Genomic DNA, 27,141 nt, shown 5'->3' with positions numbered 1-27,141 from the left:
CTACTGCCATACTAATACTCACCTAAGATAGAAATGGCATGCAGTCTAGCCTGAACAGCTTGCAATCGTTTTTTATGATTGGAAAAGCCATGGGCCAGGCGAATATGTGTAAACAGCAGCATCTACAAAAAGAAAATAATTAACAGGGTTATGCAATATTCTAAGCAAGCAACCACAACAAAACAACACTCACAGTTTCATGCCTGGCCAACAATCACATCACATTTTTAAAACACAAAACAGAACAAAGTAGTATAAACTGCATTGCCTCATCTTGAAGCTATCCCATTCAAAATATCCCCCAATGCTCATATATACCATGAAGCAGAGGATTATCAGTGGAGCAGGGTACAAATCCATCTCTTCGATGTACTAATTTTAATTCTTTGGTGATTTTTAAAAAAATCATAAAGCATCATTCAAAATGTCAGCCCTACTCTGAAGTCTTAGAGAAGAGTTCTTCCTATCACCTAATAACATAACATCAACCCTTCTGGACAAGACCAAGAAGTTCCATTCCTGCAGTGGTCAGCTAGTTGTCTATAGGAAGTCCACAAGCAGGGCTTGAGTAGCAAAGCATTCATATTTAGCTTCACATATAGATCTTAACAACATTTTTATTATGGTCCAAAGACCCTTATTACACTGTAGCATACAAGTTATACAGGCCAAGATCAAGTGTAGATCTTACTCAAAAATAGTTGGATTTGATGTACCGTATATACTTGAGTATAAGCCGACCCCAATATAAGCCGAGGCAACTAACTTTACTACAAAAAACTGGGAAATGGTATTGACTCAAGTATAAGCTGAAGGTGGGAAATGCAGCAGCTAGTGGTAAATTTCAAAATAAAAATACATACCAATACAATTACATTAATTGAAGCATCAGTAAGTTAAATGTTTTTGAATATTCACATAAAACTGTAATTTAAGATTTATTTATTTATTTACAGCATTTTTACCCCACCCTTCTCAACCCCCCAAAGGCAGCAATTCGATGCCACAAATCAATAACACAGTATAAAACCATAAATCCATACAGAGTTAAAACAATAGCAATTAATTATAACCAATTATAACAGTCATTAAAACAATACTCAGTCAACAAACCCAGTGATAGAACAATAAAATCGTATCCTCATATATATCGTCTTGCCAATCCATTTCCAATCAAAGTGCTGCTTTATGTTTATTGTCCGAAAGATAAAACTGTCCAACTCTGATTAAACCATTATTCTGACCTTCCTCAATGTAAATGTGCTTATGTGTCCTTCCAATAATAGAGAAATATAATAAATGTAATAATAATTACCACAAAATAATTGATGTAATATTAATGAGAATAAAGTAATGTAAATGTAATAATAATAATAATAGAATAAAATAATAAACATACTACTACTACTACTAATAATAATAATAATAATAATAATAGCCCAGTAAAATAATAAATAACTTTGACTTGAGTATAAGCCAGACTAAAAAAAGGGCTCAAAAATCGGGTTATACTCGAGTATATATGGTAATTCCAGATAACACATGCTGCTATCCAAAGTCAATCCATCCTTGTGATGGGTATGAAATGTCCATGCTAACATTAATGAATGCAATGCAAAGAAGTCCCTCACCCCATTAATCCCATGCCAAGAACAAAAAATAGTAATCATCTTGAGTATAGTAGCATGCAACCAGATCTTGGAATCTGTATACACAGTGTGCCCCTTCAAACCCACAATAATTGCCAAACTGAGTTCCCTTTGGGGTGAGATAGAGCAGGGTAGAAATATAGCAAATAAATAAATAAATACAAATGCTAAAGGGATGTTGGATTATCAACTAAATTCTCTGATTTCTCAACTTCAATCAATGTATTTTCCCACTAGAACAAACCAGAAACTTCATTCTGAAACAAACTGTACTAAATCCACTCCTTGTTTCAATGTACCTGTTTATCCTTTGGGATGCTGTACATTTTGGTGAGGGATTCCATAATTTCAGAGGGGCTTTCTGAAATCTGCATAGTGAAAACAACAATTACTTAGAAGTTGACAATACAAAAAGACAAAATGAAATGTTCCACTGAAAAGACAAGGAGTACCTTACCTTGTCAAGTTGTTCTATGTGGATATAATGTAGTGTGTTGCTGGTAGTCTGAGGAAAAACAAATGCAAAAGGTTTAGGCAGTCATATCCAGTCTCTCATTTAGAAGTTATGGCACAATAGCAACCGTGGCATACATCTGCTTAAGGGAGCCATGGGGGCAAAGACTCAGCACTGAACTGTGGCTTTGGCTAACCTTCAGACCTGGCCTTTCTGGGTATTTCAAATGTATCACAACATGGATTACTGTGCTGGCAAGCCCTATGTGAGTGAAAACTACAGTCCCATAAATGAATGCCTAGGAAATAGTAAGCATTTAGAGAAGCAAATTAGCAGACAAGACTCTCCATAGGCAGACGGAGGAGTTACCTTGAGAATCTCAAGGGAATCTCAACACTGTACTGATGTATGCCCTCTGACTTGGGAAAGCTAGCCAAGTGTGTCATCTACTCAACTTTTCACCACAGGGCTATTATACAACATGGGAAGGTAGGAGAGCATCTGAAGGGTTTGAACCTCACAAGAGACGTATCAGAGGAATTCTCAAGACATAGGACAGCAAACACAAGATAAAAGGGCAAATAAATGGGATTTCAACACCACTGAATGCCTAACCCATCTCCATCACCTTAAGAGTATAAGCAAGCTATCCAATTACAGGGCACAGCAGCTAGAGCAGAGGTGGTCTGCAACAACTTCCAATTGAATTGACCAAGCTACTGAAAGCTTCTGAGAATAGGAAGACTGGCTGCCAGCATACCTATAGTAACTTCCCCCATCATAAAAGTCACTCATTGGGAACAGAGCTCCCCATTTCTCTTACAGAGTGAACAGAGAGCAATGTGCTATACCCTTTCTTTTATCCAATGGGGTGTGTTTGCCAAATCTTGCTCCCACCCACTTCCCACAGAACCCTACAAGAACAAGTCTGTAAGAGACTCACCCTTTTGTCCACTTTGACCTCGGCCCCTGGCTCTGCATAGAATTCAAAGTGTAGTGTAGTTGCACTGGGAGGGTATTTCTGTGTATAGATCACAGTATGGAATCAGAACAAACCAGATGGCAAACACTCTCCAAAAATATTATTAATAATAAGCCACTCTCTCTACACTGGGAGAAGGCAATTATGGAGACCAGCTCAAAGGACAATGCACCCTGGTACTGAGATCACTGTCTTGCAGCAGTCCGTATCATCATGCACAACACACTCCACCCTGAATTCTTACATCTTCTGATGCAAGGAGGAGGGAGTGTGTAAGACGTTAGGCTTAGGCATGAAGGTATAAAAATGCAGAGGGAAGCCTGCAGCTATAAAGAACATCTCAGCAATATGCAAGAAGATGCACAAAAATTAAAGCATGGTCTGTGCAAACTGCTGCTTTTAGCAGCTCCACATAAAACAAGCATCTCTGCATCGTATATCATCTAAGTTTATTCTGGTAGTTAAAGCAAAAGGGGGGGATTTGTAGCCTCAGGCAAAGGGGGGGGGGATTTTTGGAAAATGCCTTGCAGCATATGAATTCTGACAGGAGATACAAAAAGTTGTTTGGGGCACATTTGACACAGATCTCAGCCTTGACTGCATAAACAAGGCCTTATAAAATGCTTTACTTCCTATTCCAGAGGTTTAGAGTAACTGTCGCTGTTTTGGTGCGATAGCAACTGTGCTGACACTGCAGTGCTAATCCACTAGGACAAGACTGAATCTCTATAAGGATCAACACCCTGAACTTTCATGCTGTAAAGAGACTGCTCATCTTATTATCCAGAAAAGCACAGCTCCTACAATTCTAAATGTACAATTCTACCCCCACGAGTGCTGTTTCCTTTCAGAATTCAGTCAGCTGAAAATGGTGCCTGGTGTCCCCTCCATCAGCAAAGCAAATGCAAGCAAGTTTTAAAGTAATAGAGCTTTTCCAACAAAACTGGTAACAGAACCAAGCTGGCACCTCTACCAGTTCAAGAGGGGCAAGAATTGATAGCAATGAGCAAGCAAAAATGCACCCCTATCCAAGAATTCCCAACGCTACTAAATTTTCCAGTTAGTATCATACATTACTCCCTCTCTCAAAGTAAAAATACCCCCCAGCAAAACACAAACCAAAGCAAAAGCTGACAATTGCAGTATTTGAATCCCTTACTCTAAAATGTTATCCGAAGCATCCACAGAGACCATTCCAGATACAGTGTCTGTTGTACTGACTCCAATATGATACCATATTTTGTTGGACTTTTGTCCTCTAGAGAAGCCAGATTTGTTTTCATCAAGAGCAGATAATCAACTGTTTGCCAGTGCTGCTTTCAATACCAACAAAATGAGAGATACTACACAACACACATCGAAAAGGACACCAGTAAGCAACTGGAAATTAACACCACATAGCAAGAACCAAGCTACCAACTGCAGAATAATAGAAAACTCAACTTACCAGCAGGTGCAAATCTCTACAACATTCTGCAAGGCCAAAACCATTCTCTTTGCCGCCCCAGCTCTATAGAACAAAAGAAAAAGGAGAGCCATGAAGACTAGTGATACCTCCAAAGCATCCTAAAAACTACACATAATTTGAGAAATGAAATAGTACACCTTGATTAGACCAGATCAAGAAAAAATTGCAATAGAGAACGCAATAGTCCCAAAGAAAGGAGCAAATTTATGAGAGCTGTTTTCAAATTACATATGCCAGTAGGAATGAGATCTCTATAGCCTCTTCTCATTGTTATGAATGTATGGAAATTCGTGTTTCATGCATTTATTATTTATATGAAGTAGCACTGTGCTCTAAAGGAGACGTTTACTGTTACTGTAACAATCCATATGCCAATAGATTGTCTATTTTTCTTCTTTATCTTTGTTTTGTCCTTTGTAACTACCATATACATTTACTAAAACTGAATCTGAAAAACTTAAAATGAACAAAACAAAATGATTTTGGCTTGCTAATTTTATTCACTGCTGCATTTAAAATCCTGACAAATGATGCTAAATAGTCTCCAATATTATTTCAACTTCATATTTTTAAAACATGCTATAACATGAAAAAAGTTGTAAATAGTTCACAATATCCTGGAAAAGTATGTCAGAACATATACAAACTGGCAAAAACAGAAAGCTTAAACAACATTATTTTTCAAGTCTCCCCCGTTTCAGTTTGCCTGGTCATCTACTAATATAGTCATTTTTCCTGGTCAGCTACTAATCTGCAAAATGCTTTCCTTAAGGAATTCTATTGTTTTTCCTGAAACATTAAATATTCAAAGAAATTGCAGCTTTCTTTCACCTCCTTTCCTCACACACACACATCCACACACACAAACATACCCACATGCATGCCAATTTTTCCATTTTCCATCTTGACTTTGTCTCTGTTCTCTTTTCCAGTTCAGACTACGTAATGGGATCTGTAGTGAGCTATGTTACATGAATGCATCCATCACAAAATCAGATCCCCGATTACAACATTGTCTGATGTGCCAAAATCATACTTGCTCTGATGCTAGTCAAGGGCTGCACTTCCTCCTCCATGCTGCTTTGCCACATGGCAAATGAAAAACTAATGTTTAACAGACGGGAACTGCCACCAGATGCCAGATGCCTTACCTTATTCATATCGCACCAGCCAACTGACTCAATATGCATTTGACACAGTCCATAAGACTGAGCTCAATGGTAATTAAGCAAGGTTGAAGATGCTCCACTCCATCCTCAGTCCCTAATCTGTATTCAATGGCTACACAGCATCCCAAAGCATGTAAACAATGTCATGTAAGCTTTCTATACACTCTTGTATCTTCTTTAACACTGGGGATAATCCAAGTGGCACACAATGGCCTGGAACTCTTGACATACAAAGGAGCAATGAGGAAGACAGCCCCCCAAAAAATGAAAATCTGATGGCCGCAGGTGTATTATATAGGAAGCACATTTTTAAAATAAAAATGTGCCAAGCAGCTTGATTTCTCATTCTTCCAAATGGATCTGGCTCAAATAACTGTTAATGCACTGCATGTCTGCCAAGTGACAAAGATACTGTGAATAATTTGAACAATGAATCCTCCACACCTGTGGATTACAATGTTGTTGATTTGTTCATTCATGGATTTCATTAATATGTTCTCAACAGGAATCTTTAGGTCCTTCAGCATGACTCTACAATGAACTTCTATAGAGTCTTGCTGGAGGAGCTACAGAGTCCTGGAGAGGTGTTCACTCTGGCATAAGAACACCAGTATTTGTGTTCACTGTGAACCACCCTGAATCCCCTTCTGGGATTGAGAATGGTGGTATACAGATACTGAAAATAAATAAATATTTTTCTTATTTGCATTTTTTCCACTTTTGTTGTGGCCCTGTGCCTCTAAGGAATATGAAGGGGTACTGTTATTACATTTCCATTCACTTTTCAGAACAGACATGAACTAAGGAAGACATAAGGCCACAAACAACAACTTTTGTATTTCTTTGCATCTGCTTACCTCTGCCAAATGCTGCAGCCGGGACAGAAGAGGCATCCTCTTGTCAGAACCCAGGCGGGTGATGTAATTGGAACGCTTGCTAAACACATACAGAAGGTTTAGCACTGCAAGTACCACTTGCATGTCCGACGATGCCAATAGCGTTGTCAAGTGCTAGGTGAAAACAGAAGCTTCATTGTGAAATCAGAAGACAGTACATGACTAGTGCCTAATACCACTGCCACCCTAATGATCAGAGATTTCAGTTTCCACATTTGAATGGGATACTTAAGGATTAAGTCCAGTTAACAGTCTGGGTGAGGTAAGGAAGTCTGTAATTAAGCAGTCCCATAAGCTAGTCACAAGAGAAGGTTCTTTTGCTTCTGACAGAGCGGCAGATCAAGAGAACAGGAGGCAATAGCTCCTCCCCTGGCTATATGTACTCACAAGGGGAGAGTGGGCGGGGCTACCGTCAAAATGTTTAATAAAATGTCTAGAAGGTTCCGAAGCTGGTCTGCGCAGGCGCAGAAATTACTATATGTGCAATTCACAGGGACCACGATGGGGAATCATAAGTTCCCAATCCAAATCACAGATTTGCTATGGATTCTGCATTTGGCCTTAGGTAAGCCATCATTCCTCAACATCCTTATCAAATAATATGGGGATAGTAGTATTAAACGACTTTATACTGACCTTGTAACATAACTAAGTATTGCACAAACAACTGGAATAATTTAAAACGCTACACAAATCAGGCTTGCACAACACGTGGCCTGGGAGGTGGGTGCAGCCCTCACAAGGATATATTGAAGCCCAGAGGCACTGTGTTTAAGCCTTAGAGAGGGAGGTCACACACATTGAAAGAGCAGAGTAGCAATAGGAACCCGACATTTCCCCCTCCAATTGTTTTACCTCTACACATTTCCTTTCTGTGTGTATCAAAATTACCAAACTAACCTATGACAAAGAGGGCATCATCCCTAGATCAAGTCAAAATATTGGTGCTAGTTGGGAACGTGGCCTAGGAAAGTTGTTGGACTTAGGTTAGATAGTGGGGAGGAGTGATGAAATTTTAATGATTATCGGGAAGTTTGGAATCTTAGGCTCCAGGTTATGTTAACTTTTAACATTAGACTGGCCGTTTTAGAGGGAGATGGAGAAGGTAATCTCCTCCTCTGTCATCTCCTCCTCATCTGGCGGCAAAACTACCAACTCTTCACTGTTCGCTTGTGAAGGAGAAACTTGGGGATGCCGCCCATCCTTTTTTTTTTTTTTGCCTCTGTCATCGCCTCCCATTCATTTCCCTCCCTAATGAGGGACAAACCCACCTTCACCATGAAGTTGTTGTGGGGACTTCATAGTGAAGCTAAGTTTCTCCTTCACAAATGAGGGAAATAAATAACGCAGAGTTGGCCATTTTTCCCTCCATAGGAGAAGGAGACAAGAGAAGCAACCCAGAGGCAAAGAGAAAGGAAGAGCAGCGGAGGCAAGAGAAAAGGACAACTCGCCCGCCACCATGCTGAGGGGAGACAAGCAAATTGAGACTAATCTGCTTTGCTGCTTGTGCTGATGAAAATAATAACAACAATAATTTCTTTATTTATTACGTGCCTCTCTGCAGAGCAAAGTGCCCTATCACAAACCTGGACAAAGGTACTAAAAAAACCTATCTGGATCCTGAAGTTGTTTGGCCTTTTAATTTTGGCATAACATGCACAGATATTTATAACAACAAATACAAAAACTGCAGATTGCAAACCACAATTCTATATTACAGGAAATTCTTCATTAAATGTAACATGGGAACATTAACACAATTAATTAGTAAGCTTAAGCTTCATTGTGTTAACAAAATATTGATAAACAATCTTTGATTTATAAACTGTTACTAATTAATCGTGTTAATGTTCCCACGTTACTTTTAATTTTGGCCCCATGCTGCTGCCAAGTTGTGCAGACCTGACATAAGTACTAAGTAATTAAATAGAAACTTTGTGAGCCCATCTCCTCACTCTGAGACTAGGGGGAAAAAACCATTAGGCTGTGTACTTTAAAATCTTATTTTTTGGACATCTGCCAGAATCCCCAAGTCAATAGAACTAGCAACCAAGCCTTCCAATAATTGTAGTTCTAAATACATTGCCCAAGATTTTCATTCTTGTCTCAACAGACCAAACGGCATCACACAAAAAACCACAATTTGTTCAGCTACAGGCTAAACAAGTGGAAAGCTCTTTTGCTCACGAAACTCTACCCTGAATCTTTACCTCAATAGAGCTGTACAAGTGACGAGAAAAACTGTATTCTATGAGCAGGGCAGTGAAATTCAGCACTGAAAGAAGCAGAGATTTCAGCTGTTCTCTTTCTGGACGGTCACACAACAGCATCCAAGACATGTTTTCCACAGTCTGCCCAGCATCTGCCAGGATGCCATCGAATCTGTCTAGCAGGTCCACCCAGTGGTAAAGTTCACACTGAAAGACAAAGAAAAATAATCAAGAGATAGCCTGGTTCAATGACAAGTGTCACAGAGTTCATGGAAAAGGGCCTACCATGTCTTCCAGGGGAAGAGAAGACTAAGCTATAGCATCCACCACTCTATCAGCAAAATGCAAAATGCCTTGAGGCAACTACAAATAACTGCAAGCTAGATTACTGGATTCAACAAAGAGAGAGCAATGTCACACTTGCTTATTTGGAAATGCCACTACACTCCAGGTAACCCTGAGGAGAATTAAGCTGCAAACCTGCCTTGTGAAACTAGGAATGGATCAACATTATGAGCAGAAGCAAAAATGCATAATCCCCTGGAGTCAACCATGTTTGTTTGAAGACTATCCCATTGCCAGCTTCAACAATTTAATATGTGATGTTTTTATACATCTGAGGCACTGAATTTTGCCATTGATTATGTTATGAACCGCTTTGATTTCCCCCAGGAGTGAAAAAAGCAGTATATTGATGCAATAAATAAATAAACAAATAAACATAAATACAAACAAACACATGACTTACAATCCAATACAATATGTGATGCATATGACATTGATAGGTATACTATATGGTTAGCTGTCAGCACATACCTTTCCAATATTCCATGTTTTGATCTGTTGGAGTTCCAGCAACAGCTGTTCATCATTGCAAACTTTGAGTTTGTCTATCAAGGCTCTGCAATCTGCAGGCTGGAGAGAGAGAAAAAAATCACAAAAGGAACACATTTTACTATAATGTAATGACTGCAGAGGAAAGGCATTTAAATACGTGGGGTTGCCTTCAAAGACTGTTCGGAAGCTCCAAATGGTCCAACGGGTGGCAGCCAGGTTGTTAACAGGAGCGGTGCTCAGAGAGCATGCAACTCCTCTGTTGTGCCAGCTTCACTGGCTGCCAAGTTGCTTCCAGGCACAATTCAAAGTGCTGGCTTTAGCCTATAAAGCACTAAACGGTTTCGGTCCCACTGAGCAAGATTGTTAGGGGAAGCAAAATGTAGGGTGGCCACGAGACCAAAGTCTCAGGCACGCAGCTCCAGCTTTGAGTCCACTGGGCGGGCTGCCAGAGGCAGCACAATGGAGGACACCTACGGGACCAAAGTCTCGGGTGCATAGCTCCAGCCCCGGACCCGCTGAGTAGGATTGTTGGGAGCAGCGCCATGGAGTCAAAGCTGCAGGCGAGCAACTCTGGCCTCGATGGGAACAGCAGAGCCAGAATAAATCCTGACAGCTATGTCCCAGGGCCCCGGTCTTTGCTAAAGCTGGCAGCGCACTCCCATCCCTCGAGAACATCGATGGAAGGAGGCTGTCTTGCACCACAGTAATATCAGCCACCAGGTGGAACTGGAGCACATTTTGAAGCAGCAATTCAGGGAGCGACTGGTTCTTCCATGTTGCTCATCCAGCCATATAGCTTAAATGGCAATGAAGGTACCTTGGTTTTTATCTTGTCTTTGACTGGTTACCCAGTGAAAATGAAGCCGCAAAAAGTAAGGGAACCCCCTCGACAGTCCCAACTTCCAATATGGCCGGGGGCTCAGACCCGGCTCTCTTCTAATAATCTGAGGTGAAAATGCTTGGTCTACAGCAGGGTCTAAAGCTGCGGTTCTAACCCACTTGGGCAGGGGGAAGGTGTGAAGGAGAAACATATGTCTCTCTGAGGTACAGAAGGGAAATGGCAAGGATATACATGGGGAGGCACAGGATGCCCATTAGTGCTAAACAACTCCCCACCCCCCCAGAGACCGAACAAAGTAGACGAAAGGGGCGGTAAACGTCATTAACCTGCCTGATATGTAGCGTAGTCCATGCAAAGACCAAAATCAGAAAAAAACAGTTTAATACTAAGAAAAAGAAAAAGAAAAGCTAGTCAAAGATCAGAGAGAGACTCCATAACTGCTGCAGAAGCAGCAGATGAAAAGAACTGGAGGCAGTAGCCCCTCCCACTGACTATATACTCTATGGGGAGAGTGGGCGGGGCTACTGCCAAAAAATTTATCTAAAAGTCTCCTAGAAATGTATTGTCGAAGGCTTTCATGGCTGGAATCACTAGGTTCTTGTAGGTTTTTTCGGGCTATAGGGCCATGTTCTAGAGGCATTTCTCCTGATGTTTCGCCTGCATCTATGGCAAGCATCCTCAGAGGTAGTGAGGTCTGTTGGAAATAGGAAAATGGGTTTATATATCTGTGGAATGACTGGGATGGGGCAAAGAGCTCTCTGCTGAAGCTAGGTGTGAATGTTTCTGCTGACCACCTTCATTAGCATTTGAAGGCTTGGCTGAGCCTGGGAAAATGTTCTGTTGAGAGGTGTTAAGATGTGCCTGGTTGTTTCCTCTCTGCTGTTTTGCTGTAGTAATTTTAGAGTTTTTTTAATACTGGTAGCCAGATTTTGTTCATTTTCATGGTCTCCTCCTTTCTGTTGAAATTGTCCACATGCTTGTGGATTTCAATGGCTTCTCTGTGTAGTCTGACATGGTGGTTGTTTCCTAGAAGATTCCGAACTGACTGCGCAGATACAGGAAACACCATATGTGCGATTCACAGTTGACCACGATGGAGAAGTGAATTTTTTAAAAACGTGGAAATGTATAATCTGTTGTATAACATGGAGTTGAAGTCACAGTGATTATTTTCCAAAATACAGACACAAATGTAGGTTATAACCAATCAGTGGCCAAGGTCTTAACAAGCAACTGCTGCTTGTTAAGCAACAGTTGCTTAACAAGCAACAAGGTCTTAATAAGCAACTGTTGTCAGGCAAACATAACACAGCATGAATTGGCAGGAATATATGCCAATACTTCTTGATAAATTTAGTTTAATATTTGATAATTTAATATCAAGTACATATACGGTATCTCACGAAGAGCAAAGAAAAAACTGAGTTTTTTCTTTTGCCATCTTACATGAAAAATGCTGTATACCTGATGCTGTGGGCAATATTCCAGTAACATTACTATTTCAAAATAAATTACAACAGAATCTCTCTTTACTATATTGTAGGTTGTAGGTAGAGATATAGATACATAAAATAATGCAAATTTGTCACTGCATCTTTCTGTTTGTTGCTAAAAGAAGGAAGGGGGCACTGGGTATTTTTTTCTCTCTGAAAAGGGGATAGCAGGGCAAATACTTTTGGAACCTCTGTTCTAGACCAAAGAAGTCAATTTCTATAATTGTAGGTTGTGAGTTACCAGCAACATAAGCCTTACTGATAATTTCCCCCACTTTTTTTGACTTTACTGCTATAAAGAACCTGCTAGCAGTCAGCCACCATATAACCAAAATACATTGAGAAATGAGTGGCAAAGATGTGATATAGTACACACTATGAAAAATCCATCTCTACCTGTTGGACACATTTACATTATGATGTTTCTAGAGGAAGCTCAAGATCGCAAAACTGATACTTACAGCCTCAGTAGGCGTTTTCTTCAGCTTAGTTCGGTCCACTTTCATTTTTATGATTTTTTGGCTTCCTGGTCCTACTTGATAAATCAAAAAGAAGAGAAAGGTTACTATCAGTTGGAATATTGAGATAAGAGTGGCAGTACAAGCAAAAGACAAAAGTGATACAAACTCAAACAATCCTGAGTGTAGACTGCAAGAGACACAACCACGCATGGTGGTCAGTGAGTCAGACAAGACACAGGATTTCTGTGCCAAAACTCACTGGAATATATAATTGGGACATGATATTACTGAAAAAATATTAGACTTCCTACACAAATCCAGTCCATTTGTAGGTCCCTATCTCTTCTATGCACCTCTAACATTCACCATGACTACAGATTCATGCTGGGATCCTGTACAGAGGTCTCTAGCCAAATTCTGGATATTCAGAACAGACAGCTACAAGCTTGTGGTAGACATTTCCCAAAAAAGAGGAAAAGCTAGCGTGAATAACAAAGCTTTGGAATTTGCAATGAAAGTTCCAGGGCTATCCAAGCTACTCTAAGCATACTGGGGGAGGCAGAACTGGTTGATCTGGAATCATGGTTGAATTACATATTGAAAGTGGTAGAGCAGTGATTCTCAACCTGTGGGTCCCCAGATGTTTTGGCCTTCAACTTCCAGAAATCCTAACAGCTGGTAAACTGGTTGGGATTTCTGGGAGTTGGAGGCCAAAACACCAGGGGACCCAAAGGTTGAGAACCACTGTGCTAGAGGCTTCTCCACAGCCCTGAGGAACCCTGAGTACCATATCTTAATATATCATAATAGGAAGCTCTTTGAGGTAGTCTGGCGCCCACCTGCATCCCGCAGAGAATATTCCAAACCAACTGCCTTCTCCTTTCAGCTACCACATGAGAATTACATGTAGCAGCGAGAGGGTTGGGTTGGCAAAAGGAAGGGGGCTTGGACAGAAGAAATCTATGTAAATTACCAATAGTTTGAAATATTCTAGGTAAAGTAACCACAAATACCAAAGCAGAGAGCTATAAATATATCAAATGCCCATTTTGCTTGAATCTTTGTGTCTTGTGTTAATCTTTGGTCTGTGTATTTTAATATGTATTTTGTAGAAATATGTTTTAATATGTGTATTTTATAGAATGTTTTAGAAGATTATGTGTTTTTAGTGATGTTGTAACCACCTTGATCCCATTTAATTGCTCTGTTTCCATGATATTTCCTGTGCCATTTATGTTCCTATCCACCTTATTGATCTATTTACCTTTACATCAATTCGTATGTTGGCCTCCCCCCACCCTCCAAAATTGGGTTGCTGTTGCTTGATGCTTATTTATTATTGTTATGCTGTTTTGTCTCATTTTAATTTGTAACTTGCTGTTGTTTTGCTTTTAATTGTATGTTGCCTAGGCTTGGCCCCATATAAGCCACCCCGAGTCCCCTTGGGGAGATGGATGCTGGGTAGAAAAATAAATTTCTTCTTCTTCTTGAGGAGAAATACTGTACAATTACCAGTATTATTATTATCCTGGCTAAGACTATGGACAAGATTGAAAGATCACACTCAAGCTCCTCATCTAAGATTGTTTTTGAGATATATATATATATATATATATACACACATAGCATTATAGAAATACAGCACTGTCAATTCCAATACTTCTACATTATTCTGATTTCATCCAGTACGTATAATTTTTATAATGTATTGTAACCACAAACTTTCTGGGACATTTGGTGCTTTAAATTCACCAAGAAATGGTTTCCAAGCCCCTGGTGGTGCAATGGTAGGACTGCTGACTGAAAGGTCAGCAGTTCGAATCCAGGGAGCAAGGTGTGCTCCCATCTGTCAGCTTCAGCTTCTCATGCAGGGACATGAGAGTAGCCCCCCACAAGATAGTAAAACATCCAGGCGTTCCCTAGGCAGCGTCCTTGCAGACGGCTAATTTTCTCACGCCAGAAGCGACTTGCAGTTTTTCAAGTCACTCCTGACATGAAAAAAAAATCAAACAAATCTTCTTTCAATTCTCCTTTTGCTAAACTTCATTTATAGGTTAACTTTTTCAATAGAGCTGACTCCCATACCCAGTCCAACCAATTCTTTATTATCAGATTCTCTAACTTTTTCTAAGTTTTCATTCTTTCAAATCCTGAGACACATAGTAGCAGTAGAAGACTTTTATTCACCAGATCCTTATTCTCATTTTTGAATACAGAGATCATTAATAGAGTTCCCCTGAAGTATATTATTTTCCCCACTTCCTCCCAGAAGCTCTGTACTTTTGGGTAAGTTAACCACATGTGGCTCCAATCCCGTATTCAAAAGAATGATACCTTCATTGCCCAAAAATGCACAAAAAAAACTTCATCAGGCAATGGCTGTTTATAAAACCATATAGAAGTAACAACTTTGAAGTAACAATCTATGTTTTGTGACAGATATTGTTGCTAATCATTAGCTTAAGTCATGAAAAGCACTCAGTGCAATTAGAATGGTCTGCACACAGGCAGCCGCTCTTAGAAGTTGTCCTTTCCACTTAGCATATTAGGTGTGCTATACTGCCCACCTCAAGAACCATGTAGCCTGTTTTCCAAATGCTGACAAACTGGCACCCTTCTGCTGTATGATATATGACCAAACTGAAGGGTTGGCATGAGTCATGGCATGACTCCCTTTTTGCAAAATAACTAAAAGTGAATGCAGGCTAGCCGTGTGGCTCTTACATCAAGAACACAGATGCTAAGAATAGTCTCGAGAGGACCACAAACCCCTGGCTTAAAGTTTCTCATTTTCGACTGCTTGGTTGTAACAGGAACTTCATTCTCAAAGCAACTAGACTATGGCTATAAGAAAGAACACTAATGACATTATGACTGAGCATTCCTTCATACCCACTAAGTGGTGGGTATTTTTTAGATATAAGAAAACAGAAAAGAATAAGCAGAAGATAACAAGGGAGCATGGAGTGGGAATACACAGAAAATAAACTCCATCTAGACTTATACATAAATGCAAACTGACCATCTTTCCAAAAACACATTATCTAATTTTTGGCATCTCTAAAATAGATATTCAAGAGTAGCTGAAGCAGGGGCCCTCAAACTAAGGCCCAGGGCCCAGATAAGGTCCTCCAAGGTTATTTACCCGGCCCTCACTCAGGGTCAACCTAAGTCTGAAACTACTTGAAAGCACACAACAACAACAACAACAACAACAACAATCCTATCTCATCAGTCAAAAGCAGGCCCACACTTCCCATTGAAATACTAGTAAGTTTATATTTGTTTAAATTGTTCTTCATTTTAATTAGTGTATTGTTTTTAAGTGTTTTTTGCACTACAAATAAGATATGTGCAGTGTGCATAGGAATTCATTCACGGGGTTTTTTTTCAAATTGTAATCCGGCCCTCCAACAGTTTGAGAGATTGTGACCTGGCCCTCTGTTTAAAAAGTTTGAGGACCCCTGAGCTAAAGCATAAGATCTTCTGATTATTAAAAACAGTTGGATGTTTTACCTTCCTAGCCTTGAAATGCAATATTTTGGTCACAATGAGTGTGCGGGATCCATATCCACTATTAAATTCCATGTCTCAGGAATAACATTTAAAATAATGTATCTGTGTACAAATATCAAAAGACCAGTACAAAACTGATACGTTGTAATGCATCTAAACAAAAAAATGTAACCCTTGAACAAGCACATTGTATGACACAGTATTACAATGACAACATTTTGCTGAAGTAGGTAACTTCTTTCTAAACAGACATAATGGTGTTCAATATGTCCAAAGCACCCATTTTGTTGAACTAAACAAAGCTTAAAATTTTACAAAAAGGTAGATACTGAAGCAAGACCAGTTCTCCATTACTTGATTCAAAAAGTGAAAATGTTTGTATGCATTTTCCAAGTTGACTCCCACATCCAGAGAACCCAATGGATCTAGACCAAACTTGGTAAACATACCCAACATGACCAACTTTAAATACTGGCAGTGTTTGGGGACCCAGGATGTTGCAAACTATAGTTTACTCACATCTAGAGAGCACTGTGAATCCCAATGATAATGGATCTGAGCCAAACTTGATACACATACTTGTCATAATCAACTTTAACGACTGGTGCAGTTTGGGGGCAATGACAAAGAATGATGGGCGTTGTAGTTTGAACACACCATTATGCATTTTCAAATGGGACCATTCATAAAATCTAAAATCAAACAGTGACTATTTCTAATATTTATCATTATCAAAGACCTAATACTGGCATCACCGGGTACCTAAGCTAGTACAGGATATTCTAACACTACATGCTGTTCCATTAAGAAGTGGTACGGTTAAGAGCCATGTGAAAGATTAAGGTCACTCTTGCCCCATGCTATCAGGCCTGTCCAGCAGATCAGAGACAGAACAGAAGCTGGAATGAAAGAGCCTTCATCAACACTGTGACTATGGCACATAGCTTCCAAATCTAATTACAGAAACGGATTTTCTCCCAGGATGTATCAATGAAGATGTAGGCAGTAAGTGTGTTGAAGCTAAAAAGTGAACTAAAGATGGCTCAGTCTAAACCATTGATAAAACTGCCCTCCATGGAGAGACAATAAATAATACAGGTTGAGTATCTCTTGAAATGCTTGTGTCTTGGATTCCAAATTTGGAATATCTGTATTAAATAAAATTATTTTCAGGCTATATATATAAGATACATAATGAGAGATCCAAGTCTAAGCTTAATATTATGTTTCACATGTATCTTATATATATAGCTTGAAAATAATTTTATTTAATATTTTGATAATTCTATGGATTTTTCCATCTCAGAGCGACTTGAGTCACTTTGGTGTGAGAGAATTGGCTGTCTGCAAAGACATTGCCCTGGGGATGCCCGGATGCTTTACCATCCTTGTGGGAGGCTTCTCTCATGTCCCCACATGGGGAGCTGGAGCTGACAGTGGGAGCTCTTCCACACAAAGAAGGTTTGTGTACACTGACCCATCAAAAGCAAAGTTGTCACTATCTCAGCCACTCATCTGGCCAATTTTTAATTTGAATTTTGCAATTCTGGAAAAGGAATGTTCAACCTTAATATGTACTTAATAATAATAATAAACCTTTATTTGTATCCCGCTACTATCTCCCGAAGGACTCGGTGCGGCTTACAAGAAGCCGAGCCGAAATACATCAGTAAAAACAACAGCAGCAATACAACAATAAATAACTCATAAACAAGGCAATAACATTAACAACACACAATGACGCAATTAAAAACAATGGCAGGGCCAAATGTAATAATTAAAATTAAAAAGTGCTGGGCATGACCAGGTGAGGTGTTTGGAGAGGGATGGGCATGCAGATATCCTGAATCCAGAATTTAGTATTATTTATTATTTATTTATTTTATTTCGTATACTTCTACCCCGCCCTTCTCAACCCCCGAGGGGGGACTCAGGGCGGCTTACAAACTGGCACAATTCGATGCCTACACAATAATACAATAAACATATAAAAACAACCGTTAAACAGTTATAACAATTAAAACAACAATATATATCACAGTCAATAAGCCAATGTCATGCACAGTGTTCGTCAGTTTACCAGCTGTTAGGATTTCTGGGAGTTGTAGGCCAAAAACATCTAGGCACCCCAGGTTGAGAACCACTGGTTTACATGTTCGTGCTCTACCATGAGTTACATAGCCACAGTATTATAGCACCATCAAGTGGTGAAATAACACACTGCAATTCTTTTGAAGGGGGAGTGTGATGTTACATTTGTCTATCCATTTGGGATTAAAGTAAAGAAAACTGAAAGACCTGAGTTGAGACCGCCATATAGAAGTGATTCTTTTAACTAGTATTTCAACTTGGTATCTTTTTTTCTTTTCTTTTTCTTTCTTTTTTTTTTTTTGCCCAACCCCAATTAGAACTATATAAGATTCCAGTATAGCCAAAGTGATAATTATTTTAGCTACCACACAATCATCTGTGTGAGAGTGCCTTGGACCGCAAGAAGATCCAACCAGTCCATACTTCAGGAAATAAAGTCCAACAACTCATTGGAGGGAAGGATAGTAGAGGCAAAGATGGAGTACTTTGGCTACATCATGAGAAGACAGAAAAGCTTAAGAGAAGACAATGATGCTGGGGGAAATGGAAGGAAAAAGGAAGAGGGGCAGACCAAGGGCAAGATGGATGGATGGTATCCCTGAAGTGACTGACTTGACCTTAAAGGAGCTGGGGGTGATGACGGCCGACATAGAGCTCTGGCATGGGCTGTATATATTAGGTTGACACTTTGCCACTTCAGTTGTGTATTGATAACTTAGAAACCAGCTCTTCCTCTTTTCTTTCTTTCCCATTTCTCCACAATGGCCCTCAGCAACGCGTGGCCGTGTACAGCTAGTTGGAAATAAATGACTTGTCTTTCTTCCACAAAGCCAAAGAAATAATCCATAGTTTGCTATAAGATTACTTATTTGGAGAACAGGTAAGTTTGTGAACTGGTTCTTGTCATCTTTGGACATCACATAAAACAATGTGTGGAAGGAACATTTATAGATTTTAGATTTAATACATCTCATATTTAGTTACAATCCAAATGAGAAATTAAAAGATATTATTGTCAAAATATGGCACATCAGGTCCATGTATTACTAACATTTTCCAAACAAAAATAAGACTAAAATCAAGATGTATGGTTCAGTTTCGCGTACAAGCAAAATAATGGCTAGTTTATAGCAGCACCTATGATTGCATTGTATGAATTTTAATGTTTCACACTGTAAATGTGTATGTGCATGATTGTAACTCTATGGTTTTATCATTTTAGATTGATGTATTGTCTATATGAAACACTTCGCTGTATAGTATTTTGTTAGCCACCCTGAGTCCCTTTGGGGAGATGGTGGCGGAGTAGAAATAAAATTTATTATTTTTTTAAAAACATCCATCTCATGGGAAATCAGTCTGTCTCCCTCTCTACTGAATGTTCAGAGCACAGCCAAGTTTTCACTGTTCTATACAGTTTTTTTCCTTCAATACAAGGGTGGCTTTCTGAGATGTTTTACATTTTTTACTAATTGTTTTTTGCACAGTCGTCTCCAGAGTTAATAAATCCCACTATTATTTCAATTGATTCTGTCTGACTCAAAGTTGTCATTAACCTATGGCGATGCCATGAATTTTCTTGGACAAGGCATACTCAGAAAATATTTTGCCAGTTCCTTCATCTGAAATGTAGCCTAGAGCACATATTATCTACTGGAGATCTCCCATCCAAGATGTAACCAGAACTGACCCTTCTTAGCTTTCAAGATCAGATTGGATCTCATACCTATAGGATGGGGCTTCTCAAATCTTTCCACTAAAGATTCCTTTTAGCTCAAGAAATCTTTACGTGAACCAGGTATATAGGTATATAAAATAGGTATAGTAATTAAACATTTACTGATGATAAATTAGCATTTGCAGGGCTTGCTAAACAGGCTGATTTTCATTTTTATGAAATACAGCTAAAGCATATTCTGCATAGTCCACTGTAAACACTGCACAACAGATTCGTGTAAATGTCGAAAACAGGCAGTGGGTGACAATCAAAAAACCTTTATGACTGACTGTAAATTTTCAGGACCCCGACATTGAGCTAAGGGGACTTCATTTAGGTTCAGGGCCTACAGTACAAGAAGCTGTGCTCTAATGGACCACAGTATTATAAATTCTGTGCCCAGTTATTCTAATACTAAAGAGTGTACTGACAGAAAAAAATGAAAAAATCGATAAACTAGGAAGACATCACTAACTTCAAGAAATTGCTACACACAATGGGCTTTTTTCCCCTTGCTACTTATCTGCAAATTTCCAAGATCCATCATCTTACACATACACTCAGCTGCAGAATCCAGCAAGCGAGACAGATGAAAAACATTTTTAGCCACATGCCAGCTCAAGTCTTGTGAAAGATCAGCTAATAATTTAGTTGCCATAGCATTTAATCTGAGTGCATTTGTGCACAATTCGTAACTTGCGTGCTTAGTTAGCCTTGCACTGCTCTATTCTAGTTCATTTAATGTTCTAAGTTTAATTCAGGTGTGTCAAAAATTTAAGCCCAGATCTCCCAGGACAAATATCTGACTTCCAACAGACTGCCAGGACATTCCCCCTCTTGCTCACAGAGAATGGACTACAAATCCAAAAATACAACATAGTTAAGAGTGATTCTGTTGTATGAAGCCATTTGACCAGAATATGAAAACTGTTTCCCTGAACAATGAGTGTGCAAAAAAAGCACCCATGGAAATCTAGTATGGTACAAGCCACTGGAAAGAAATTTGAAACTGACTGCTTGAAGAATTCCCTTATCTTACCCATTACGAAAAATGTTGGAAGATGTAACATTCTGCATTCTACTGCATCTAAGATAAATAAAAGAGTTCCTGGCATTGCAACAGTAAGTGATTCTTAGAAGGTGTATTTATCTAACTGAATTAAGTGCATGAATTGGTTGTATTTACTACATCACAGTGAATGCCTGTGCATCTATGCCCTCAGAGCATAGAGTTTTAAAGGAAGACTACATATAGCCTCCTCTCAACTGAAGGGAGCTTTCCACTCATATGAAAACTGCACCTGAATGCAAGAGGAGATACAAAGATACTCAGTTCTAGTTGCCTCTGGTTTTGCTTTATCACGGCAGAAGAAAAACAGAAAGCTAATCAATAAGGCTGCAGACCTAAGAGATACAGAGTCTTAGGAAAGGGAGTACAAGAAGGAAAAATGGGAAGGGAGAAAAGTAGGAAAGAAACTGCAATGACAAATAACTACTGGCCTGCAATATATGCAATAAGTGGTGAAAAGGTTTACTTCTTCCATGCAATTACTAATAATGTTCCTCTACATCCAGGGGCTGGATACGGCCCTCCAAGGTCATTTACCCGGCCCTCGCTCAGGGTCAACCTAACTCTGAAATGACTTGAAAGCACACAACAACAACAGCAATCCTATCTCATCAGCCAAAAGCAGGCCCACAGTTCCCATTGAAATACTAAGTTTATATTTGTTAAAATTGTTCTTCATTTTAACGATTGTATTGTTTTAAAATGATTTCTGCACTACAAGTAAGATATGTGCAGTGTCCATAGGAATTCATTCATTTTTTTTTCAAATTATAACCCAGCCTTCCAACAGTTTGAGGGACTGTGATCTGACCCTCTGTTTAAAAAGCTTGTGGACCCCTGCTCTACATGAACAGCTAACTCCTGGGAATTTTAATTTCAGTAAAATTAACTTGTTACATAGAGACAAATCTGTAAAGGGAAGTGATCTTGTTCAATAGTGGTCAGGTTTTCTCCATTTAAAGAAGAAATTTCACTTTTGTTAGAGAATAAATATTTATTAAATAGGAATGCCACCCTCTAACGGGAACAGTCAGGTCATTTTTTAAATTCATGAAACAGAAGCACTGAAACACACAAAAGAACGGCAGTATTAAAAATTGGCATGCCATTAAGCATGACATCACAAATTAAAAATGAACAGCCTGGTGCCAAGCATACAAAATGAGCTGCTTTAAGATAATTCTGTACACCGAGTGCCACAAGTAAAGCTGATCCTCTCCCTGATCACCACCCATTTCACTTCTTCGGGAGAGAGGGATCCACTTGTATCAGTTACAGGCAAGCTAGAAGTGGATAGAAATCTACCTTCAAGGAGGAAACACTTTAACGTGAAATGAGACAATGTTTCCAAAAGCTGCAGACAAAAGATTTACACCCATGTTGCAACCTGGACTTCATGAACAGAGTTCAAAGGACCCTATAGAGAACATTACAGAAGCCCAAACCACAGATTATCGGGATGTATAATAGTAGCCAGTCTGTCTGCCTAAATCAGGCCTGCAGAACCTGTGGCCCTCCAGGTGTTTAGGACTCCAACTCCCAGAAGCTCTAGTTAGGTAGACCAATGGTCGAGAATGCTGGGAGCTGTAGTCCAAATCTAAATGGAGCCAGAGGTTGCACACAAGCTTCAACCAATAAGGGAACTCCACACCAGTATTTGAACACCAGGAGAGTAAAGTGGATTTAGCAGCACCTCTGAAGGTACTTCCAACTGTTTAGGTTACTACAACCCCATCCAGAACAGACTAAACCAACTGAAGGATAGGATGAGCCATCTCAATTGCAATACCTGAATTTCAATATACCAAAACCTGACCTAGCCCATTACAAATTTCTGGCATTAGTCCATCATAGCAACCACCTCACTCAAATCAGATGTAATTAGAACTGAGTCCTGTTAGCATTCCAATGACAACTAAGCGAAAAGCTTAAAGAAGATAGTGTTCCCTCACTTATCACGGATGTAACATTACAGACCACCCACAATAAGTGAAAATCTTAGGGATTTTCTTAGGTGAAAATCTTAGGGATGAGAAAGAGGAGAAGAGGAGGAGAGGAGGAGGGATGAGGAAGAGGAGGGGAGGTGGAGCCAGGCGCTAGGCGTTACCCTGGGGCTTGTCTCCGGGCTGGGCTTTGGCATGGCCATCTTCAGCGGCAGCCTCCTCCTCACCGCCTCCGCTGCTCCCTTCCTCAGAGAGGGCCGCGCCAAGGTTCCCCCTCATCCACTTCCTCCTCCTCTTCCTTGGAGGACCCTTGGACCTCTTTGGCAGCGGCCTCTGCCTCCTGCGCTGGGATTCTCAACCTGTGGCTCCCCAGGTTGTATTGGCCTGCAACTCCCAGAAATCCCAACCAGTTTACCAGCTATTAAGATTTCTGGGAGTTGAAGGCCAAAACATCTGGGGACCCACAGGTTGAGGACCACTGCTCTAAGGAGACCTCTTTCAACACTTTCGCTTTAAAATAAATCAAGGGCCATATTTTTAAAAAGGCATTCATTACTTCCTGAATCCAGCTAACCGACTTTCCTTATAGATGTTATTAGCCATGACAGGCCCAGACTGAGCAAATGAACAGAAGCCTACACCATTCCCAACATTATTGTATCCTCAAGTAATATTACTGTATCCTCAAGTAATATTCATCCGATGATTGGACCAGTTTGGGGCCTGAACTCTTGAAACTAGCAAATTTGAATGAAAGCAAATGGGCACAATTTTATTCACACAATACTAATTTCACAGCATGCTTCTGCTGCAACACCGTATGGTGGACCAATATAAAAAGGCCCTCAAATCACATGGAAGAGTTCAATTGTAAAGTCTTCTGAGGACAATATAGGAAAGTATCTTAATCAATATAAATGTATCCACTCTAGTCTCATCCTGTTTATGTATCAACTCAAGTATCAACCTGTTTATAATTTGGCATAAAGGCAAAGGCAAAACAGAGATACAACCAGTCTACCATATTTAATTACAAAATAGTGGACATGTGTAATAGTCGCACCCTCATTTTGGGTGTCCCAGTAACGGTATATTTGTATTCCTCGCATAATAGTTGCACTTCCGCTGGGACCCAATAAGCTGAAAGCTAGCAAGAGTCCTGCGGGGTCTCCCTTAGAGGCATCGCATGGCCCCAAATTTTAACAGCTTAATTAGTCGCACCCCTCTTTTTTGAAGGGGGAGGAGCAAAAAAGTGTGACCATTATGTAGTGTGAAATAAGGTATTACATACCAGAACAGCACTTTTTTTTACTCTCAAGTTTCTTTTGCTAAAGAGTGGTAAATAGTTTGGTTTTGGTATGACATTTACAGTGCTTTAGTACCTTCCTTAGATTTTGGATCAAAAAACATAATGGCATTTGCTAAGAATTATACTTTGAAAATACAACCCAAGTATTCCTCCAGGATAAGTTCCAACTGACTAGCAAACCTGCTTCATATAAGTAAATGTAACACAATCTAACTCAGTTGTTTTACTATATTATTGCCTTTTAAAGAATTAAGTTTGGGGGGCAGCAGAATAGCAAAGAAAATACATCTGGCCCAACCCAAAGAACAAGCACCCAATTTTTTCAATGCAATTTCTTCCAGGACCTGTATCAAATATGATTCTGAGCAAACAGTGGAAATCTGTTTAGAGCACAGAAGAGACCTGTATCTTTGAACAGATAGGCACCTCAAGAATGGTGATTAACACAATATTTACTTGAATGAAATGCTGTTCAGAAATGGGTGAGTATACACAATTCTGATATTCAAGAGATGAGAAAGGGAAGAACATTCTCATTCAAGTATTACCAGTATTTGCACTGTTAGACCATTAACATCTTCAGTATAATGTATGCAAAATAGGAAAACTATACTGGGTGCAGAAGCCTGCCCAGCTTCTGACAACAGTAAGAATCAATTCTGTATGTTTGAACCTGTTATTATCCTGAAATTGTATTTCTCTTCCCAGGGTCTTCTGATGCTCTAGGGCAGGGGTCCTCAAACTTTTTAAACAGAGGGCCAGGTCACAGTCCTTCAAACTGTTGGAGGGCCAGATTATAATTTGGAAAAAAAATGAAATAACTCCTATGCACACTGCACATACCTTATTTGTAGTGCAAAAAAACACTTAATACAATAATTAAAATGAAGAACAATTTTAACAAATATAAACTTATTAGTATTTCAATGGGAAGTGTGTGCCTGCTTTTGGCTGATGATAGGATTTTTGTTACTGTGTGCTTTCAAGTCATTTCAAACTTAGGTTGACTCTGAGAGAGGGCTGGGTAAATGACCTTGGAGGGCCGTATCCGGTCCTCCGGCCTTAGTTTAAAGACCCCTGCTCTAGGACATTGCAACCAATATTGGAATTCAAAATCTTCTAATATTTTTTTAATTGTGGGCTAAAGCACCAGAAAAATCCTGTTATTCCTAAAATATAATCTGGTTCTATTCCAATGGATCAAACCCTTGACTAAAGACCGACAGGTTAGAGGTTCGAATCTGGGGAGAGCGTGAATGAGCTCCCTCTGTCCGCTCCAGCTCCCCATGCGGGGACACGAGAGAAGCCTTCCACAAGGATGGTAAAACATCAAAACATCCCAGATGAAAGAATATATATTTACAAATGAAAGAATATATCAAGCAGGATAATAAGATAGGCTTCACCTGGGAAGAATCATTATGGGATAAAATTTTGAAGTTAAAGAAAAAAGTAATCTCATTTATCTATATTACATTGCTAACCTGGCTAACGGAATGTGAACAAGTTAAACCATGTATGATAAAATGGGCAGAAAATATAAGAAGACCCATACAATTCAGAGAGTGGGAACAGATGTGGAACAAAAAGTTGAAATATATTTACGCAACAGATCTAAAGGAGAATTGGATAAAATGTTCCATAGATGGTATACCACCCCAAAGAAACTATCTTTAATAAATAAAAATACTTCTGATAAATGCTGGAAAGGATGCCAGCAGACAGGTACCTTTTATCATATGTGGTGGACATGTAAAGAAGTAGTGAAATACTGGTCAATGATACACGAAGAAACACAAAAAATTTTGAAAAAAGTATTTAAGAAGAAACCGGAATATTACTTATTAGGCTTTACAGACATAGAATTACAATTACAGGAGAATGAGGATAGACTCTTTATCTATATTACGTCGGCAGCAAGAATTATGTTAGCAAAAATTTGGAAACAGGACAGTATCCCTACCAAGGAGGAATGGTTAGGGAAAATTAGAGAAATAAGAGAGATGGATGAACTAACTTTTTTTCTAAAAAAAGAATACCGGAAACCCGATAAAGAGGACAGACTGGACACTTTTTGACAGTTACGAGAAAGAAGATAGCAAATAAGAGAACTATTTTAAATCTAAGGGAACATATTTTTTTTTCTGGAGACAAAACACCTGATGAGGAGATGGAAGTCAAACTTTTTTTTATCTTAATATAGTTTTCTTTTGTGAATTTTTTTTTTGGGATTTTTTTTTTTATGTATCCTTCTTCTGGATTTTTCCTTCTTTTATACTTTTTTCCTGCTGTCCTATCCCCTTTTAAATGATCACCCTCTTTCGTTGTACTTAAGATATAACTTAATAAAATTATTCAAAAAAAAAAAACATCTGGGCACCCCCTGGGCAACATCCTTGCAGATGGCCAATTCTCACAACAGAAGTGACTTGCAGTTTCTCAAGTCGCTCCTGACATTTGAGGGGGGGCGGGGGGGGGAGAATCTGTCCAGCAAATCAAGACATTTTTATTCAGATAGGTTTTTCATAACTCAACAGTTGTTAGGATGAGGCCTGTTAGTACTTGACACTTCACTTTCAAATTGTGTTTAGTTGTTTTAAACAGGGTTTTCAAGTCTAAACTGTATTCTTGTATTTAATATTACTGTAAGCGGCCTCAAATTTTGGAGAGAAAAGTGCAAAATACAGTACATCTAATAAACAAATGCAAGCAATTACACCACATACAATTCTCACTCTCATTAAGAAAGAGGGAAGTGTGCCCAGGTTTGAAGAAAAGTTACAGTTGAACACTCAAACCATTACACCACAGGATATTTATCCTGGGACTGTATCATGTGAAACATAGGAGTGTATACATGAATGAATTACTGCTCAGTGCTTCTCCAGTTTTCCTTTTGTTTATTGAAGAAAATTCTTAGTTTGATATATACACAATTTTCAACTTCTCCTGAGATGGGAGAATTTATAATGACTGTTGGTTTTACTGATGGGTCTATGGACCATAATAATATTGTTGAAAATATACAAAGAAAAA

General features: G+C 39.2%; 1 protein-coding gene across 11 annotated transcripts in view; it reads right to left on the bottom strand.

Moving 5' to 3' along the window:
- The window catches only part of HUWE1 (HECT, UBA and WWE domain containing E3 ubiquitin protein ligase 1), a 158,633-nt gene that overhangs the window by 114,181 nt on the left and 17,311 nt on the right, over positions 1-27,141 (bottom strand). For 9 of the 11 annotated variants that reach the window (XM_067464157.1, XM_060763275.2, XM_067464156.1 and 6 more), the window contains exons 3-11: positions 12,461-12,534; positions 9,645-9,743; positions 8,829-9,035; positions 6,580-6,732; positions 4,533-4,595; positions 3,047-3,124; positions 2,107-2,154; positions 1,949-2,017; positions 23-122 (exon numbers count right to left, since the gene is read on the bottom strand). In XM_067464157.1, coding sequence (XP_067320258.1) covers positions 23-122; positions 1,949-2,017; positions 2,107-2,154; positions 3,047-3,124; positions 4,533-4,595; positions 6,580-6,732; positions 8,829-9,035; positions 9,645-9,743; positions 12,461-12,505 — 862 coding nt within the window. In that variant the 5' untranslated portion in view covers positions 12,506-12,534. The remainder of the gene's footprint in view (positions 1-22; positions 123-1,948; positions 2,018-2,106; positions 2,155-3,046; positions 3,125-4,532; positions 4,596-6,579; positions 6,733-8,828; positions 9,036-9,644; positions 9,744-12,460; positions 12,535-27,141) is intronic. The other 2 variants (XM_067464158.1, XM_067464164.1) reach the window with 2 other exon arrangements.

The sequence above is a fragment of the Anolis sagrei genome, chromosome 2 (assembly GCF_037176765.1).
Source record: "Anolis sagrei isolate rAnoSag1 chromosome 2, rAnoSag1.mat, whole genome shotgun sequence".
NCBI lineage: Eukaryota > Metazoa > Chordata > Lepidosauria > Squamata > Dactyloidae > Anolis > Anolis sagrei.
The sequence above is the reverse complement of the archived record's forward strand: the minus strand, read 5'-3'. Positions and strand labels throughout refer to the sequence as shown.